At 42.1% G+C, this 20,776-nt stretch overlaps 2 protein-coding genes across 6 annotated transcripts in view; one reads left to right on the forward strand and one right to left on the reverse strand.

Moving 5' to 3' along the window:
* The window catches only part of LOC135112234 (uncharacterized), a 48,711-nt gene extending 33,372 nt beyond the window's left edge, over window positions 1-15,339 (forward strand). Inside the window, exons 3-6 of the mRNA XM_064026471.1 lie at window positions 4,465-4,746; window positions 8,882-9,005; window positions 9,390-9,490; window positions 14,660-15,339. Of these exons, the coding sequence (XP_063882541.1) occupies window positions 4,465-4,656 (192 nt within the window). The 3' untranslated portion in view covers window positions 4,657-4,746; window positions 8,882-9,005; window positions 9,390-9,490; window positions 14,660-15,339. The remainder of the gene's footprint in view (window positions 1-4,464; window positions 4,747-8,881; window positions 9,006-9,389; window positions 9,491-14,659) is intronic.
* LOC135112233 (ran-specific GTPase-activating protein-like) overlaps window positions 15,329-20,776 on the reverse strand; it is a 78,621-nt gene continuing 73,173 nt past the window's right edge. Inside the window, exons 3-8 of one of the 5 annotated variants that reach the window (XM_064026467.1) lie at window positions 20,261-20,425; window positions 19,717-19,816; window positions 18,406-19,430; window positions 17,878-18,030; window positions 16,244-16,466; window positions 15,329-15,863 (exon numbers count right to left, since the gene is read on the reverse strand). In XM_064026467.1, coding sequence (XP_063882537.1) covers window positions 19,404-19,430; window positions 19,717-19,816; window positions 20,261-20,425 — 292 coding nt within the window. In that variant the 3' untranslated portion in view covers window positions 15,329-15,863; window positions 16,244-16,466; window positions 17,878-18,030; window positions 18,406-19,403. Of the gene's footprint in view, window positions 15,864-16,243; window positions 16,467-17,877; window positions 18,031-18,397; window positions 19,431-19,716; window positions 19,817-20,260; window positions 20,426-20,776 lie in introns of all 5 variants that reach the window. The other 4 variants (XM_064026469.1, XM_064026468.1, XM_064026465.1 and 1 more) reach the window with 4 other exon arrangements.

Consider the following 20,776-nt stretch of genomic DNA (forward strand, 5'->3'; position numbering starts at 1 on the left):
CGGTATGACTCATCCAGACCGTTAGCTCGTTCTAACAGCTCTGTCGGGGAAACTTGAGTCATTTCTTTAGTAGCGAGATCTACGCAAATTGGGGCGTGGTCGGAACCTTTAACTGACTTGTTTACCTCGACCGAACTGACAAATCGTACGCAATCGGAAGTAACCACGCACAAGTCAATCTCCGATGTCCATCTTGATCCTCTTCTAAAAGATAAGTCACCTCCTAAGGTAGTTCCTTTTCTGTTCAGGTGATTCATCACAACCATATTGTTACTTCTACATATGTTACGCAACATACGCCCGTGACTATTCACTACCGGATCCTTCACACCATCATATCTATAGACACTTCCATCACCACACGACAACACATGTGATCCAACTCGTGCATTGAAATTACCTAAAACAACTACGTCACGAGTGTTCAAACACATCTCACTTAACGCTCGAAACGGTGAAGCTTCGCAATATAGTGAGTCTTCTGGAGGTATATAAACACCACCGAATTTCACATCTTTACACACCGATAAATTCACCCATATCATGTCATCTTCCTCCATGTTTACATTGGTCACATATTGCATCAACGCACATTTGATGAGCAACATAACACCACCTCTGTTACAGCCTACTCTTGACTTATTGTTATACATATAGAAACCAGGTACGCTTTTTTCATACGCACTTTTAACCTCTAACAGCCAAACCAGATCATATTGCATTAAGAACTTAAGAATTTCCGGATCATTCAATTTTTCCCTTACTCCACATACTCGTACATTCCATGAACATAATTTCAACACACTGGTATTTTTCTTTGTATTCAGAAAAAATATGGTGAAAACTTATCGATTACATTGCCATCCCTTAACAACACACGAGAGGCGCATATGCAAGGAACACTATATCTAAGTCAGGGTATCTTCACTACTTTTAGCACGCTGTTGTGGAAGCTGTTGTTATTGTTGTTATTATAATATGTCTGTGGGAAAAACCAAAGTCCTTCTTTAGCAGGCACCGTCTTGCCCCTGATAGAGCAGGAGACCCGGACGTCAAAAAATATAGTAATAATAATAATAATAATAATAATAATAATAATAATAATAATAATAATAATAATAGGTAAATTAAATGTAACAGTAAAGGGAATACAAGAAACGATATCAAGGAAAATAGTCAAGCTAAATGAGATAAAAAAAAAAGTGTATAGAACAGTATATATATATTAGAGGTAACAGAAAGAGAGACTATAGCATATATTTGCGGCTTCACTGGTTTGCATGACGAGTTTCTTCCCAGGTGAACACAGACTGCGGCGTGACAGCAGGTAAACATAATCTATCTCCTCTCTGCCTGGGATTCGAACCCGTGATCTCTTGGAACCGAGTGATGGGTGTGAACTGAACACGCTGTTCCTTTTACCATCGAACTGGAATTTTTCAAACACAGCAAATATACAAATGTTACTGTAAAACTATATTTCTCTTCAAATGTCTTCCCGCACACAATGTTTTCAGCTTTGCATGATGCCATAAAACAGTAACTGCCTTTCCCTTCTGTTTTTCTCCTCTCTGCTACCCTTTCACCTTCCCTCGAACACTTCCGTCCCTTCCCAATCAGTGCCACCAAATACTTGATGGCTTCAGTCTGCCCAAATGCCTCCACACACAACCAGACCTCACCAACCACCAGTACTCACTCTAGTGCATAAGACCATATATGAAACTGCACGAAGCCTGCCTGTAGACTTATCAGTGGCTGTCTCTGTATAAAACATGTTTGTCTATATCCACCTCGCATTACTACCCATAAATCTCTTTAACCAACAGCTCCCGCACTCACTTTAACAACTGTACACTTTTGTCGCCTTGTTCAGTCGACTCACAACCTTGCCCGGTGCGTAATCTTTTAATTTAGTGCTGGGAACCTTGAGTGTGCGAGTATATTCAGTCTTACCTCAGGCTGACGTCAAATTAATGAAAGGAGAGGGACGCGCGTGAGAATGGAGGCAGGAATGTCGCGTGCTGAAGTGTCCACTGTGAACACAACTTGCATGTATCGTGGTTGTAATTCACGTTGATAAACCCGCGCGTTCAGTACGACCATAGGGGATTAAGACACGTGCTGCGTCTTATAAGATGTAGTACGTATGAATATCCGATATGGTACGTAAGAGTGTGCATACTGTGTGTTGTTATGCTTCATGGAGACGATCAATAACCTCACAGCCTTCGCCTTAACTACGCTACGTTTCTTACTTTGGAGAGAGCAGATTATTACAAACAGGCGCCTGAGGGTCAATAGATCTACTGCTGCTTGTTCTTCCTTTCTGTTCATGTGCACATCGGTTGCAAAAGAATTTATGAATTAATACGATGATTTATGTTCATGTGCTCTGTTTTGTATAGCTGTTAGCATTATCATCATCGTCATCATTTCCTTCTTGTTCTTGTCATTGTTGTTGTTATTGTTGTTGTTGTTGTTGTCGTCGTCATTGTAGTTCTTCTTCTTCTTCTTCTTCTTCATTATATTATTTTCCCCGTTGAAACCACTCCTGTACCGCGGCGACACACACACACACACACACACACACACACACACACACACATGCGCTAATTCACCGTAATATTGTGAGGGCAAGCGCGGCCATTGTACGCGGGAGTGCTAAGAGCAAAGTGCAGAGGTGACGTTAACACCAGTCACATTACCTTCCAGCGCGCAGCCTTGTGGTAATCCTCCTTCTTGCGCCATTTGTATCTCATCGCCAGTTCGCGGAGTACAAACGCAATGCACGCACAAGAAAACACCGCGGCAGAACAAACAGTACAGATTCTCTAGCCTTTGTTGTGCTGTTTGTGTTGAATTGCACTATATTGAACTAACACATGTAGGATAGTGAATGAAAAGGCTACTTCCGCCACGCCGATCCTTCCAATTAGGACAGGATAATGCTCTGCCTGTCTGCCTCCCTGTCTTTCTTGCTGCCAGTCTTTCTCCTCCTGCTGCAGTGACTGGCTGACGGACAGTGCAGGCTGGTAGGCCACGCGGCGCCGAGGATACGTGGGCTGCATAGGAGCCGTTCATCTGATGCAATATCTGGGATAAACTCGTGTATACGCAGGAGATTTGCTCTTACACATATTTCGTTGAAAGTGATGAGCAATGCAGCGCTCGTTCTTTTCTGTTATGTATTCTGTCGACACCTTGATATTTTATGGCAGTAGTTTCTATTCTGGCGGTGATGTGTTTTGGGATTAGTATGTAAATTTTGAGGGGATAATGATGAGGAACCAGCAAAATGCACAATCGTCTTTATCGTCTTGTTACTTGACCTTCCTTACAACAGCGTGTTCACAAGTGTTACTTCATCCTCTTTAGGACAACCTGCAGTGCATTATGGAAGTGGGGTCGCGTCAGGTGTCGGGGAGGTGAACAGCTTTCCACGCCTCTTGCTTATCAATAGGTGCTAAAGTCCATTTGTCTTCTTTTCTTATTATTATTTTTAATTTCTTAATAAACACTCGGAATGACATGGAAGACCAGCCACCTTAGTTTCTAAGTTGCCCTCTTTGAATCTATATAATCCAAATCTAGCTTGGGTAATACGATTTAAAATAAGCTAAATTAAACTGATGTGTCATACCAAACTAACCTAAGTTATCTAATCTAGGTTAAGATAACTAAGCTAAAACAATGTAATCTAACCTAGCTCATCTTAACACAATCCACCCGGAATATAACTAAGGTGGCTAAACTTTGTCACTCTGCACCAGTCTCTCTACTCAAAGACATGTACAACACCTCCAGGCGTCTCCTCACTGGTTCACGAGAAAATCTCCTCCACTGCTTTGCGCTGCTCCATTCACAAGTGGCTTATTTTCTCATATTTTAGCATATTCAGTTTAAACCATTTAACATCTTTGCCATCTCTTCAAGTTCAAGTAAATGATAGGTTAGGTCATTGTAGGTTATATTGAAATGGTATGTCCACATCTGTTGTGTATGAGAACATAAGAGCAAAAGAAAATCAGGGAAGTTGCGAGAAGCAATCAGGCCTACACATGGCGGTCCCTGTATGAAACACATCTGCCTATTTCCATTTATCATCTCCATCCATAAATTTGTCTGATCTTTTAAAGCTCCCTAATGATTCAGCACTAACAATCTGATTATTGAGTCCATTCCATTCATCTACCACTCTAGATGAATATGTGATCTGGAGACACACCAATGACATCTAAAGGAGTGACACAGCATTTCAGACTTTCTACCGCTTGTAGTTTGACACTTTCCACAGTTAAATCATGAAGGGTTACTGAAATGAAGTAACAAGTGCCTGTCATTACCAGTCAAAGAGTTAATTATGATCGACCACGTAGACGACGTCGAATCCAACAGCAGGGAGAAAATTATGTTGAATTGCTTGTAATATTTTGTGGTCCTTAATTACTGTTGACATTCCAGGGAGAGGGCAGGACAGCACACCGCGTGAGTGGCGAGGGACTGTTGCCCCACGTTCCGTCCATTCCTATTCACGTTGCCCCATCCCTGTCCTATTACATGAGTGTTGGTCTCCATGTCTCTGGTGAAGATGTATCCGGGGAAGAGGAGGAAGAGGGAGAGGTTACTGATTACTTCCATACGGCGTCCACTTAATAATATGAAGACCACCATATACCCAGTGTCTGGTGTGCAGCGAAAGGCGGTTTGCCAGGAGTATTAGTTAAGGAAGAAGAAGAAGAAGAGGTACTACTACTGTCTGGTGCTGCCACTCTCCTGCTTCCATCTGTCCTTTCCTGCTTATCTCCTGCCTCGTCTCCATTTCAGACTAACCCTACCTTACCCTGCCTCACCTTTCCAACACCCCCATCATTTCTGCGTCACTCTGCCCTGTACTGTCTCACTCCTGGGTCACCTCTGCTTAAACTCCTTCCTCACTCATGTTTCATTGCTGGTTCATGCATGTCTCATTTCTGATTCATTTCTCTCTCTCTCTCTCTCTCTCTCTCTCTCTCTCTCTCTCTCTCTCTCTCTCTCTCTCTCTCTCTCTCTCCATATATATATATATATATATATATATATATATATATATATATATATATATATATATATATATATATATATATATATATATATATATATATATATATATATATATATATATATATATATATATTATATATAATATGAACATCTGAAAGATTTGAGTTTGTGTATCGCAATTTATAATCTCTGAGTGCTTCCCGCCGAGATAGTAATTTTTTGTTTTTTTCTAATTGTCACAGATAAAGTGACCTGAATGCACAGCTCTGGAAACACACACACACACACACACACACACACGGATAACTGTTGTACTGGCCTCACGCTCGTGTTTCTGGATTCTCAGTGATAGTTTTTATTTTAAACTTTGCAACACGAGTAGTAGTAGCAGCGGCAGCAGCAGCAACAGGAGCCGCTGTTCAACACAGCCAAACAGCACAGCCACAAAGGCAGAGCCACACAGCACACAGCCATTAAATCACACACTCACACACACACACTCAATCACACACACACACACACACACACACACACACACACACACACACAGCACAGCACAGCTACACAGCACAGCCACACAACACAAATCCACACAGCACACAGCCACACAACACACAACACACAGCACACACCCACACAGCCACACAGCACACAGCCACTCGACCACCCACACACACACACACACACACACACACACACACACACACACACACAGCACAGCACAGCCACACAACACACAGCCACGCAGCACATAGTCACACAGCCACACAGCCACACAGCAGTACAACCACACAGCACACAGCCGCGGAATGCACAGATGCTGGTGGACTGATCACTGAAGCGGCTGTGTCCTCTCGGAAATTCTAGAGAATGTGGCCTCCTGTTTCCAGCTTAGAGATCTCTAAATCCTAGTGCAAATAAGGCTTTGGCAGGAGTTCAGGGCGCCTGCAGGGAAAATAGAATTACCTTGTTATGTATTTGAAGCTGCCATCCAATCAGTGGGGAGCAGGTGGTGAGGGTTTTTGCTCCGCCCACTACTCGCCTCTCGCCTTTGCCACCAGGCCCGACGCCCCACTCACTGTGTCGTCTTTGGCAGTTTCCCTGGTGTCATGGGTTATCGCCATGTACCAATCTCCTCCAGTTGTTTCTATCCCTTGCATCTTCCTCAGTGACTCCTGTCTTTTGCAATTCTACCGTAATTCCATCAGGTTAGAGTTTTCTCAATTTTACATCACTTTCGGGGCGGAGGGGGTATAGTCAGCAGTGAGGCTTAAGACGCAAACACTCAGAAATCATAGGGACAAGGCTGCTAACACCTTTGCTCACTGTTCGCAAAACAATTCCACACAGCAGTTTGTGAAATATGTGGAACAGTGAGTTGGTCATAATCAGACAGAACAGGTAATTTATAAAGATTTTTTTTTTTTTTTTTTTTTTTTTTTTTTTTTTTTTTTTTTACACAGGTTTCTATGTCCTCTTGTTTAGTGTTTTGGTGGTACCGGATGAAGAGGCATAATTTTCTTGCAGCACTGGGGTGAGTCACTCCTTCATAGACACAGGTTCTATTGAGTGTGACACGGAAACTTCTCTGGTCTGTGTTGTAACTTTGCTGTATGATGCAATTTTCTAAGGCTGTCAAAGGACCTTCGTTCCTTGATTTTAGTCGCTCCTTTAATCTTACGCCTCACTCCTAAACCTTCATTCATTTTCTAGTGTGTGTGTGAGAGAGAGAGAGAGAGAGAGAGAGAGAGAGAGAGAGAGAGAGAGAGAGAGAGAGAGAGAGAGAGAGAGAGAGAGAGAGAGAGAGAGAGAGAGTTTTTTATGTAGGAAGGACACTGGCCAAGGGCAACAAAAATCCAATAAAAAAAATATGCCCACTGAAATCCCAGTCCCATAAAAGGGTCAAAACAGTGGTCAAAAATTGATGAATAAGTGTCTTGAAACCTCCCTTTTGAAGGAATTCAAGTCATAGGAAGGTGGAAATACAGAAGCAGGTAGGGAGTTCCAGAGTTTACCAGAGAAAGGGATGAATGATTGAGAATACTGGTTAACTCTTGCGTTAGAGATGTGGACAGAATAGGGGTGAGAGAAAGAAGAAAGTCTTGTGCAGCGAGGCCGCGGAAGGAGGGGAGGCATGCAGTTAGCAAGATCAGAAGAGCAGTTAGCATGAAAATAGCGGTAGAAAACAGCTAGAGATGCAACATTGCGGCGGTGAGAGAGAGGCTGAAGACAGTCAGTTAGAGGAGAGGAGTTGATGAGACGAAAAGCTTTCTCTCTCTCTCTCTCTCTCTCTCTCTCTCTCTCTCTCTCTCTCTCTCTCTCTCTCTCTCTCTCTCTCTCTCTCTCTCTCTCTCTCTCTACACGACACACAACGGACAGTTCCCGCCAAGTGGAGATACATTCATCAACTCACCACCTTCAAGTGTCATCAGGTAACACTGGCGACAGGTGGTGTTTGTGCCCAGAGTATCCTTTCATTTTTATAACCGTGGCTGAGGCATAGAAGGGTCAGCTGTTGCTACATTACACGTACTACATTCCTGGGCAGTGCACCGTGCGGCACAACACGTAAGCATTATTACTTCGCTCCTACATAAAAGAAAATAAATAAATAAATAAAAAACAGACGAAATGGAACAAAATTTAAAGGAAAAATATACATTGTTCTCCTCCGTTCACAGTGCCATCCAGACAGCCTTATCATTCCAGATCACTAGAGTACTTCACCGTAGTTTAGTGAAATCATTACATTGCTCACCCACCCACCCCCCCCAAAAAAAAAAAAAAACCCGATGTTGAACAAAACTGATAGAAAAAAAAAAAGAATCATTATATTTTTCCTTCACAGTAGCACTCTTATTATTCCAGTCTTATTATTGCCCAGGGGTTCAATGACAGCATGGTGAAATTATTACATTACTCACCCAGGCAGACAAAATGAACAGTATCAAAAGAAAAAAAGGAAGCATACATTGTCTACCCTTCACAGTTATCCAGACTTTTTTTTTATTTCGTATCACTAGAGTACTTCCCTAAATGTGTGGCGACGTTGTAGTGACCAGTGCCACGCCTTGCAAACGTGTCACTCCTTCCCAGAACAGCTTTGTGTGGCACTAACGAAGCGCGGTGTCACCCAATGGTAGTGTGAAGGCTGCGAGGTTTGTCTGCTGACTTGCCCAAAAATTATTATGTTGATTTATCTTCAGACTCTGGCGGTTGGAGTTTTGATTCAATATACAGTCTCTCTCTCTCTCTCTCTCTCTCTCTCTCTCTCTCTCTCTCTCTCTCTCTCTCTCTCTCTCTCTCTCTCTCTCTCTCTCTCTCTCTCTCAGTAGTGTTTGATATCTGCGTTCTTTTTTTTTTTTATTACAGTGATATTGGTGTTTATTGGCATTTAATTAAACCAAACGTACGCCCGCTTAAAACGAGCTTACATAGAACGACATACTGCTATACAAATAAGCACACACACACACGCGCGCGCACGTCGGGGAAGGAGCGTAGTAAGAAACAGCCTCGTAGGAAATGATAATGAAACAGCTTCTTAATGCTTAGCTTCTCTCTCTCTCTCTCTCTCTCTCTCTCTCTCTCTCTCTCTCTCTCTCTCTCTCTCTCTCTCTCTCCTGTAAAATACTACGTGGCATCATCGAAGCGAGGGAGGAGCGGAGGAGGGCACCGAGTCCGAGCGACCTTGAAAACAGCTGAGTGATGATGCCACTTAGCATTTTAAAGGAGTACTTATAATCACCGCAATAATGTTGTCGTGTAATGCTTATTGGTAAATCACATGCTTTTTAATACCATTTGTCTTGTTATAAGATACTGCAATATTCCACAGCCTGCAAAAAATAAGATTAAGTGGCACCTCCGAGGCTGCGACAATGCAGCCGTCTGTTCTTCACGTCAGCTACACGCATAGCAGCACACCAACGAGTCCCATACATTTTCAACTCCTCTGACGGGTAAACAAAGCCTTAAAATGCATATGTGTATAGAACATTTCCTACTTAGAATTGCACGTTCCTTCACCTCTTTCAGTATTTGCAGAAACTCGCGTTGCATCTTTTATACAGTGGACAACAAGCAAAACAACACCTACGTATTCTGAAACGCTTCATTTGTCTCACCACATTTTTTTTTTCCTTTCAAATGATGACAGGTTCTGAATAGCCGGGTTTTAAATGCATTTCTCCTGTTAATAATATAGAAATCGTGTTAATCTGTCACTAGAACCATAAAAACATCTTTTGAAAACCTGTGCAACTTCATTTAGAGTCTTATCAGTTTAGTGGAGGTGCGGCGCAGAAGTGTTTCAGAATAGGGATCATTGTCTCGTTTTCCTCCAGCCTGGCGTCCCCGCTCGGCCCCTTCCACGACTCGCAGCGAGAGACGTCGAGGTGCGGTGGTCTTGTGGCGGAAGGCTGAAGGAGGCGGTGAAGGAGTGAAGGTAAGAGTTTGGTAATAGGAAGATTGTTAGATTATTATTCAGTGGGTGGAATTGAGGCGTAACCTATGAGATTATGAATGATAAGGATGAATACGTGAGAATAAGGATGGGTAGGTTTGTCCATGTTTGGTGATTAGATAAGCCATGTTAGGTAATGTGATTAGGCTGAGCTGATATAGGTTGACCAGGTGAGGTTGGGTAGGTGTGATTAGGTTGAACAGATGGTGATTACAACACTGGCAAAGTGACGTAGTTAAGCTTATCAGGTGAGAGATGGGAAGTTATAGAAGTTTAGCAATTTGCGAGGGAATAAGCTGCCAGGGTGATTAGACTGCAGGTGACGTTATTTAATTTGTCAGGTGAGAGAAGTATGCTGATCAGATGGTAAGTTGGTTGCTTGTTTGTCCAGGTGATTGACGTCTGATTAAGCTTACTGAGGTGATAATTAAGGAAGTGAATTTGAGATTATATTATATAAGCACGTAAAATCATGTTGGATTGGTGTGTCCGTGGCTGCTATTTTGTGGTCCCTCTGCTTATTCGCTGTGCTGAGTGGCAGTTGGCTTGTTAACTACGATTGGTCATTATTTCCCTTATTCATTATCACACACACACACACACACACACACACACACACACACACCTACCTACCTTTAGTAACGGTATATGCACACCCACGCACATCCACACCCACGCACGCTCACACATACGCCCACACACTCACACCCACGCACTCGCACACTCACGCACTCGCACACCCACGCACTCGCACACCCACGTACTTTTATGTCCACGCACTCTCATGCCCACGCGCTCACACACGCCCACGCGCTCACACACACACAAAATACTAATGACACTCAAAAAAACTGGTGATGCACTCAAAAATCTTGTGACACTCAAAAAAACTGGTGATACACTCAAAAATCTGGTGACACTCAAAAAAACTGATGATGCACTCAAAAATCTGGTGACACTCAAAAAAACTGGTGATGCACTAAAAAATCTGGTGACAAAAAAACTGGTGATGCACTCAAAAATCTGGTGACACTCAAAAAAAAACTGGTGATACACTCAAAAATCTGGTGACACTCAAAAAAACTGATGATGCACTCAAAAAAAAACTGGTGATGCACTAAAAAAACTGGTGACACTCAAAAAATCAGGTGATGCACTCAAAAAAAATTGATGCTCTCAAAAAACTGGTGACAAAAAAAAATGGTGACAAAAAAAACTGGTGATATACTCAAAAAATATTGGTGATACACTCAAAAAACTGGTGATGCACTCAAAAAAAAATGGTGATGCACTCGAAAAACTGGTGACAAAAAAAACTGGTGATGCACTCAAAAAAAAACTGATGCACTCAAAAACTGGTGACACTCAAAAAATCTGGTGACACTCAAAAACCTGGTGGTGCACTCAAAAAAAAAATAACTCGTGATGCACTCAAAAAACTGATGACTTAAAAAAACTGGTGATGCACTCAAAAACCTAGTCAGGCAGCCAAAAGAATGGTCATGCACTCAAAAAAGACATAACCCCTTCTCTCTCTCTCACACACACACACACACACACACACACACACATTTACATTCTAAATTTGCATTAGACTTTTCTATTGCTGCTTTGTTCTATTAAACTAGATTTTTATTTATTTTTATTATTATTTTTTTTTTTACCCAGTTCACCTCAAAGTTGGCTTATTTCAAATAGTTATCTTCCTAATTTGTTATTCATCTGATAAATATTTTCTTGTACTATATTTGCTCATGTATTTGGCTTCAAAATTCTTTCCCTTATCTGACCTTTTCTTTATATAGTGGGTTTCAAAAAGATGGACTACACTTAAAATTGTTGTATTTCTGCAACCATAAACTGTCTATGAATAAAACTAATAAAAGGTATGGGCCAAAGTTTAAAATGACTTCTTTTCAAATTTTAAATTTTTATTTGTGTTTTTCATGAGTGCAGAGATAGCAATTTTTTAATCAGGTTCATCTTTTATACTTGTGTATATATTGTGGTGTCATTGAAATTTCTGTGATGCCATGCAAATTTCTTCTATCTGGTGTTTTCTTCTACTCTACATAATTCTTCAAATTTTTGCTTTTAAATTATAATAGGGACATATTTATTAAACACATTTCTTGGCTTCAAACGTTATACTGCCGTACTTTTCAGATTTTCTCTACCCGGTGCTTTCCTTTCTTTCAATTTTCGTTTCTTGAATGTGACAGTATGGAATTTAGACACATTTCATATCAAATCTCGGCACAGTTCTCACATTTTTTTTTTTTTTTTTTGATGTAGGAAGGACACTGACCAAGGGTAACAAAAATCCAATAAAAAAAATGCCCACTGAAATCCCAGTCCCATAAAAGACTCCAAACCAGTAGTTAAAAATTGGTGGATAAGTGTCTTGAAACCTCCCTCTTGAAGGAATTCAAGTCATAGGAAGGTGAAAATACAGAAGCAGGCAGGGAGTTCCAGAGTTTACCAGAGAAAGGGATGAATGATTGAGAATATTGGTTAACTCTTGCGTTAGAGAGGTGGACAGAATAGGGGTGAGAGAAAGATGAAAGTCTTGTACAGCGAGGCCATGGGAGGAGAGGAGGCATGCAGTTAGTAAGATCAGAAGAACAGTTAGCATGAAAATAGCGGTAGAAGACAGCTAGAGATGCAACACTGCGGCGGTGAGAGAGAGGCTGAAGACAGTTAGAGGAGAGGAGTTGATGAGACGAAAAACTTTTGATTCCACCCTGTCTAAAAGAGCAGTACAAGTGGAACTCCCCAGACATGTGAAGCATACTCCATACATGGACGGATAAGGCCCTTGTACAGAGTTAGTAGCTGGGGGGGGTGAAAAAAACTGGCGGAGACGTCTCAGAACACCCAACTTCATAGAAGCTGTTTTAGCTAGAGATGAGATGTGAAGTTTCCAGTTCAGATTGTAAGTAAAGGACAGACCGAGGATGTTCCATGTAGAAGAGGGGGATAGTTGAATGTCATTGAAGAAGAGGGGATAGTTGTCTGGAAGGTTGTGTTGAGTTGATAGATGGAATTGAGTTTTTGAGGCATTGAACAATACCAAGTTTGCTCTGCCCCAATCAGAAATTTTAGAAAGATCAGAAGTCAAGCGTTCTGTGGCTTCCCTGCGTGAAATGATTACTTCCTGAAGGGTTGGACGTCTATGAAAAGACGTGGAAAAGTGCAGGGTGGTATCATCAGCATAGGAGTGGATAGGACAAGAAGTTTGGTTTAGAAGATCATTAATGAATAATAAGAGAGTGGGTGACAGGACAGAACCCTGAGGAACACCACTGTTAATAGATTTAGGAGATCAGTGACCGTCTACCACAGCAGCAATAGAACGGTCAGAAAGGAAACTTGAGATGAAGTTAAAGAGAGAAGGATAGAAGCCGTAGGAGGGTAGTTTGGAAATCAAAGCTTTGTGTCAAACTCTATCAAAAGCTTTTGATATGTCCAAGGCAACAGCAAAAGTTTCACCAAAATCTCTCAAAGAGGATGACCAAGACTCAGTAAGGAAAGCCAGAAGATCACCAGTAGAGCGGGCTTGACAGAACCCATACTGGCAATCAGATAGAAGGTTGTGAAGTGATAAATGTTTAAGAATCTTCCTGTTCAGGATAGATTCAAAAACTTTAGATAGGCAGGAAATTAGAGCAATAGGATGGTAGTTTGAAGGATTAGAATGGTTACCCTTTTTTAGGAACAGGCTGAATGTAGGCAAACTTCCAGCAAGAAGGAAAGGTAGATGTTGACAGACAGAGCTGAAAGAGTTTGACTAGGCGAGGTGCAAGCACGGAGGCACAGTTTCGGAGAACAATAGGAGGGACCCCATCAGGTCCATAAGCCTTCTGAGGGTTTAGGCCAGCGAGGGCATGGAAAACATCATTGCGAAAAATTTTAATAGGTAGCATGAAGTAGTCAGAGGGTGGGGGAGAGGGAGGAACAAACCCAGAATTATCCAAGATAGAGTTTTTAGCAAAGGTTTGAGCGAAGAGTTCAGCTTTAGAAATGGATGTGATAGCAGTGGTGCCATCTGATTGAAATAAAGGAGGGAAAGAAGAAGCAAAGTTATTGGAGATATTTTAGGCTAGATGCCAGAAGTCACTAGGGGAGTTAGATCTTGAAAGGTTTTGACACTGTCAATGAAGGAGTTTTTGGCTAGTTGGAGATCAGACTTGGCATGGTTCCGGGCAGAAATATAAAGTGCATGAGATTCTGGTGATGGAAGGTTTAAGTACCTTTTGTGGGCCACCTCTCTATCATGTATAGCACGAGAACAAGCTGTGTTAAACCGAGGTTTGGAAGGTTTATGTCGAGAAAAAGAGTGAGTAATATACGCCTCCATGCCAGACACTATCACCTCTATTATGCGCTCAGCACTCAGAGACGGGTCTCTGACATGGAAGCAGTAGTCATTCTAAGGAAAATCAGCAAAATACCTCCTCAGGTCATCTCAACTAGCAGAGGCAAAACGCCAGAGGCACTTTCACTTAGGAGGATCTTGAGGAGGGATTGGAGTGATAGGACAAGATACAGATATGAGATTGTGATCGGAGGAGCCCAATGGAGAAGAAAGGGTGACAGCATAAGCAGAAAGATTAGAGGTCAGGAAAAGATCAAGAATATTGGGCGTATCTCCAAGACGGTCAGGAATACGAGTAGGGTGTTGCACCAATTGCTCTAGGTCGTGGAGGATAGCAAAGTTGAAGGCTAGTTCACCAGGATGGTCAATGAAGGGAGAGAGGAAAGCCAAAGCTGGTGGTGAACATTGAATTCTCCAAGAATGGAGATCTCTGCAAAAGGGAAGAGGGTCAGAATGTGCTCCACTTTGGAAGTTAAGTAGTCAAAGAATTTCTTATAGTCAGAGGAGTTAGGTGAAAGGTATACAGCACAGATAAATTTAGTTTGAGAGTGCTTGTGCAATGCTTGTCAAACTTTTTCCGTTTTCCTATGATATTTCTTGTGTAGTCTTAGTTTTTTTAGGGAATCTTGGCACATCTCCTATGCCTAAGAGAGACCTATTATTTTTGTTTGGAGTTTTGTAGGGAATCAGTTATCAAAAAGTCATTACAAGGAATCTCAGCACATACAACAAGCTTCACATGTCTAGGAACTAATGGTCTGTATTCCTTGCAGGTGTGAAGTGTGTGGCTTCCACTTCACCATCCTATGAACAGCCTGCAGGAATCTCTATCAGCACCTGCTTCTGCAATATTGGCATCTGGTTATCAAATAGTGCTGTCACACTGGGCCTGACATACTCCATTGCAATTGGGGAATCAAGCTTCACCAGGAAGAGAGGCCGAGCATCACGACCTTCAAGCCTTCAAGCCCTACATGAGGTGTTAAGTATTGTCAGGACAAAACAGAGGTCCTGGTACAAGAGTTTTCATTGCAATCAAGGAAGAGTCAAGTTGCAATAAGAAGAGTGTGTCAAGAATTTTAAGCAGGAGGAAGACTGTCAAGCAGTTGACGGCAGGAAGAACGCGTGAAATTCCCTTAAGTCATGGCAGGACCGACAGGCAACCTTCATTCAACACCTGCAGAGGCACAAGAGTTGTGGGCAGTTTCACCAGGAAGAGTTTGCTCCTCACTCAAGTTGACACAAAGACACAAGAATTTGCAAGTGTTGTTCCTCCAAGACCCTGCTGCAAATGTTCTCCAATCCACTCCAGTCTGGGAAGGAAGAATGTAGGAAGTCCCTCTCTTCTGTACTCAACAAGCACCACCACCACCACCACCTTCATTCAGGCTTGAGACAAGTTTTGTACATTCCAGCACTTCAGTAATAAAGAAAACAAGTGCCATGTTTATTATCCTGTTGTGTATTTATTATTCACTTAACATTCACAGTAAAACAATAAACATTCAGTATTCCATCTTGTGTACAATCTTGAACATAATGACATGTCAATAGTATCTTTGTTTGCCAACCTTTCAGAGAGTACAGGTCATGCCCTCAAGGTAATATAAAAAAAAAATAATAATAATTGGCCAGGAAATAAAGTTTCAGGCAATCTTTCTGAGAGTACAGGTCATGCCCTCAAGGTAATATAAAAAAAAAATAATAATAATAATTGGCCAGGGAATAAAGTTTCTGGCAGAGTACAGGTCATGCCCTCAAGGTAAACAGGATTGGCCAGAAAATAAAAAAAAGTTTGCCAATTTTTTATTTAGGATAGAGGATTCTCAAGTGTAGCAACAAAACACAATGTTCACCTGAATTGGTTCCTGCAGTCACCACCACCTGTCAGTCACAAGGTTCCAGTAAGGTGTAATTCTTGCTCCTGAGTTATGGGAGCGTCCCAAGGTTTCTTCCACTTCCTCTCCGTGTTACCACCTGCGGGGAAGACACACATCTGTACTCCTGCTGCATGACTCACAACTCAGTCCAGAATTTAACCATTTCACCACAACATTACACAGCAAAGAAGGCACGACAGAAAACATTAACGTGCACATTTAACTCTTAAATGTGTACTCCTGCTGCATGACTCACAACTCAGTCCAGAATTTAACCATTTCACCACAACATTACACAGCAAAGAAGGCATGACAGAAAACATTGACGTGCACATTTAACTCTTAAAGCAGTGGGCTGTATTGTAACTTGAAGGTCTCCACATACAGGATAAACTAGACTTTTCACTATGATATGATATGTCTACTCAAATAAGAAGACATGGAAAAAGTGCCAAATTGTCATGCATGGCAACTCACGTGCCCTGAAGATGTTATGCTCAGTCTTTCAATCACTGAGAGACTGTCAGGCACAGTGGAGAGAGGTGTCTCTCCTGCGCTCCCCTGTACGTTTCCCCCTTGCCACTACCTTCTCGTTTCATCGCTCACATTCAATACCCCTTACATTACAATGGATCCCGGCAAGTTTAACAGGGAAGAGAGTGTCGTGATGGTGTTTGAGTCAAGGTCAGTAACCATGGGGCTGGAAGGAAGACGGGGAGATCAAAGACAGCTGTGACACAAGTGGCCAGGGCAGTACCAGTGCTGGGCACAGCTGCCACTCCTGAGAGAAAGGCTAAGGGCAAAAAAGGAAGACAGATACAGGAATAATAAGTTGACAAAACACATGCACGGTGAACACTTAATTGCTGCGCCATCTTTCTCCCGGTCAGAAGAGGCCTGTGAGCTGCAGGATGACCGGGGGTGAGCGGCCTCCATCCGCCACCCAGATGACAGCTGCTTCTGAATTTGCAATCTTCCTTCCTGTCTCACAATTACTGATCCCTTCTTGAACAAACACCATCGCAACACTTTTCTTCACTGTCAAGCTTGCCAGGACCCATTATGTGAGGAAAATTATGGGTGAGCCATCACATGAGAAGCTTGTACCAAGGGAAAACAGGCAGGGGAGTGTGGCAGTGTAGAAGAGGAGGACAGTTGAGTGTCATTGAAGAAGAGGGGATAGTTGTCTGGAAGGTTGTGTCGAGTTGATAGATGGAAGAATTGATTTTTTTTAGGCAGTGAGCAATAACTAGTTTGGTCTGCCCCAGTCAGAGATTTTAGAGAGATCAGAAGTGAGGCGTTCTGTGGCTTCCCTGCGTGAACTGTTTATTTCCTGAAGGGTTGGACGTCTATGAAAAGACATGGATAAGTGCAGAGTGGTATCATCAGTATAGGAGTGCATAGGACAACAAGTTTGGTTTTAGAAAGTCACTGATGAATAATAGGAAGAGTTGGTGACAGGACAGAACCCTGAGGAACACCACTGTTAATAGATTTAGGAGAAGAACAGTGACCGTTTACCACAGCATCAATAGAATGGTCAGAAATAAAACTTGAGATGAAGTTACAGAGAGAAGGATAGAAGCCGTAGGAGGATAGTTTGAAATCAAAGCTTTGTGCCAGACTCTATCAAAAGCTTTTGATATGTCCAAGGCAACAGCAAAAGTTTCACCAAAATCTCTAAAAGAGGATGACCAAGACTCAGTAAGGAAAGCCAGGAGATCACCAGTAGAGAAATAATGAGTGGTTAGTGTTGATACTACTACTACTACTACTACTACTACTACTACTACTACTACTACTGCTGCTGCTACTACTAGGGTCTGGAAGGGAGAGTTGGGAGTGTTAAGTGTATGGTGTTCCTACTACTACTAATGCTACTATTCCTACTGTTATTACTACCACTACCACTAAGCTAACTTGAGAGAGAGAGAGAGAGAGAGAGAGAGAGAGAGAGAGAGAGAGAGAGAGAGAGAGAGAGAGAGAGAGAGAGAGAGAGAGAGAGAGAGAGAGAGAGACCAATTTTATAGAGAAAAACATAAAAAATACATCAACAATGATGACAACAACAACCTCATTAACCTGTTAGAGAAGGACTGAAAGAAGCTTACCATACAAGTGTGGCTCTCCCCAGCAGCAGTAGCAGCCCCTCTGCCCGGCACAGCTGCCCCATCAGGCACCTCCACTGCTCCCAGCCATCCTACACCTGTGCCACCAGGAAGCTGACGAGGGCCACCTGCAGCTCTGCCACTAAGCTGTCTGGCCTGCAACACAAATCAAGATCAGAATATATTTAATAATGTACTTAATTCCTGCCAATTACTACTACTACTACTACTACTACTGCTACACTGTTCTGGAGTGCTAAAAAAATATACAATAATAACTATGACTACTGCCGTTACTGCAATTATTACCTAACAATAGTGAAGGGCAGAGAGAGAGAGAGAGAGAGAGAGAGAGAGAGAGAGAGAGAGAGAGAGAGAGAGAGAGAGAGAGAGAGAGAGAGAGAGAGAGAGAGAGAGAGAGAGAGAGAGAGAGAGAGAGAGAGAGAGAGAGAATGGAAAGAAAAAAACAATAAGTAAACAAAGAGAATGAAAGAAGCAGCACCACCACCACCACCACCACCACCTTTCCACCTGTCCAATCATTGACTTCAAACTGTAGGAAGAACCAAGCCTATATTTTGTGACTTGACTGGGACTACCCCCTCTCTGTAGGCTGTCCTGGCTGGCTGGGTGAAGCCACAGTCCCTTCCTTTGACTTCATTTGTGGTGGCTGGGGGGCTGTGGGGGGCTGGGAAGTGGGTGAGGTGAAGGGCTGTGGGTCTGGTGTGTCTGTGGTGGAGTGTGGGGCTGCTTGTGAAGGCTGTGAGACTGTTTGTGAGGCTCTTGTGGTGTGTGTGATTTTTAGGAGTGTTAAAAGTAGAAGGCCCAAAGTAATATTAAAGTTATACTTGGTGCTGGTCAGACCTCATCTAGACTACGCTGTGCAGTTCTGGTCCCCACATTACAGGAAAGATATAGGTCTATTAGAATCAGTACAGAGGAGAATGACTAAAAGGATACAGGGGATGAGGAGTATTCCTTACGAGGCGAGGTTGAAGCTGTTAAATTTACATTCTTTAGAGATACGTAGGTTAAGAGGGGACCTGATAGAAGTCTTTGAGTGACATAAGGGGGATGTAGGCAAAATTCTTAGGATCAGCAACCAGGGTAGAAAAAGAAATAATGGGTACAAGCTTAAAAAATTTAGGTTTAGGAAGGAGATAAGAAAAAAATTGGTTCTCAAAAAGAGTGATAGATGATTGGAATGGACTCAGTAATCATGTAGTTAGTGCTAGGACACTAGAGAGCTTTAAGAGAAGATTAGACAAGTTTATGGATGGGGATAACAGATGGAAATAAGTAGGTATATTTCATACAGGGACTGCCACGTGTAAGCCTGGTCGCTTCTTGCAGCTTCCCTTATTTCTTATGTTCTTATGTATGTGTGAGATATGTGGTGGTCTGTGAAGGGGCTGTGTCAGATGCTGTGTCAGGGGCTGTGTCAGAGACTGTGGAGGGCTGTGGGGAGGTGGAGGGGCTGCTGTGTGTGTGTGTGTGTGTCTTGGAGGATCTGAACTCAGCCACTGGCATTAATTCTGCCGCTGAACAAACTCCACCTGAAAAATAAGGGGAGAATTAATGGCTGGTGATAAAATAATAATAATAATAATAATAATAATAATAATAATAATAATAATAATAATAATAATAATAATAATAATAATAATAATCTATCTATTTGAATTAATGACTGGTAATAATATAGTGATAATAATCTATCTGTCTGTCTGTCTGCTTGTCTGTCTGTCACCATATCAGGCTGGTAATCCCACATGAGGCAGCCCAGTCAACACACACACACACACACACACACACACACATAAACCTAACCCAACCACTTACAGCCTTCTGCTTGTTCCTCAGAATGTTAATGGCCCCCATGCCCCGTTCCTTCCACTGTGGGGGCGACTCAGAGGTGTGATAATGAAACAGCTTGTACTGCCTGCAGGTGGGGGGAGGTTAGGTTAGGCTGGCACTGTCTGCATGTTAGGTTAGGTTAATAAAATGAAGAGAGGTTATGTGAAGAACAAGGAGGAGGAGGAGGAGGAGGAGGAGGAGGAGGAGGAGGAGGAGGAGGAGGAGGAGGTAAGTAAGAAAGAAAACATAGATTGAGAGAAAATAATAATAATAATAATAATAATAATAATAATAATAATAATAATAATAATAATAACTATTTACCTGCAATAAGAAAACCTGACCTGACCTAACAATGATAAAACAGCAAAATTACCATCAGTGCTTGACCTGACCTCACCTCACCTAACAACAAGAAACAGCAAAACTACCAACAACATTTCTCAATAAAATAATAAACCAATAAAAAACTCACAAAAATAATAATAATAATAATAATAATAATAAAAAACACCATTACCAACCTGACCTGACCTCGAAACTCAGTGTTATCATTTCCTCCTCCTGGTCATCATCACTAACCACGAAGACCTCCAGCAAGGTCACCACTGGTTCAAAGTAGGGGTCATGCTCCCCTACTCTGCTGGTTGACTCCCCCTCCTCGCTCACCACGCTGTCATCGAGGTCTGTCTGTCTGAGAGAGAGAGAGAGAGAGAGAGAATTAGGCTTGGTTGGGCTAGGAGGAGGAAGAGATGGGAAGAGAGAAGAGGAGGTCTAGATGAAAGAAAGAGGAGGAAGAGGAAGAAGAGGACAAACATACATGCATATACAAACAAACAAACAAACAAACAAATATTCAGTTAAGACAAGAAAAACAGAAAAAATGAAAAAAATAAAAACGATATATTCTGACACACACACACACACACACACACACACACACACACACACACACAAACACACACACATAACGAACCAACAAAACAAACAAACAAAACAAACAACAAACACAAGAAAATGAAGAAAAAGAAAATATTTACGTTAA

Source organism: Scylla paramamosain, chromosome 23, assembly GCF_035594125.1.
Source record: "Scylla paramamosain isolate STU-SP2022 chromosome 23, ASM3559412v1, whole genome shotgun sequence".
Classification (NCBI taxonomy): Eukaryota; Metazoa; Arthropoda; class Malacostraca; order Decapoda; family Portunidae; genus Scylla; species Scylla paramamosain.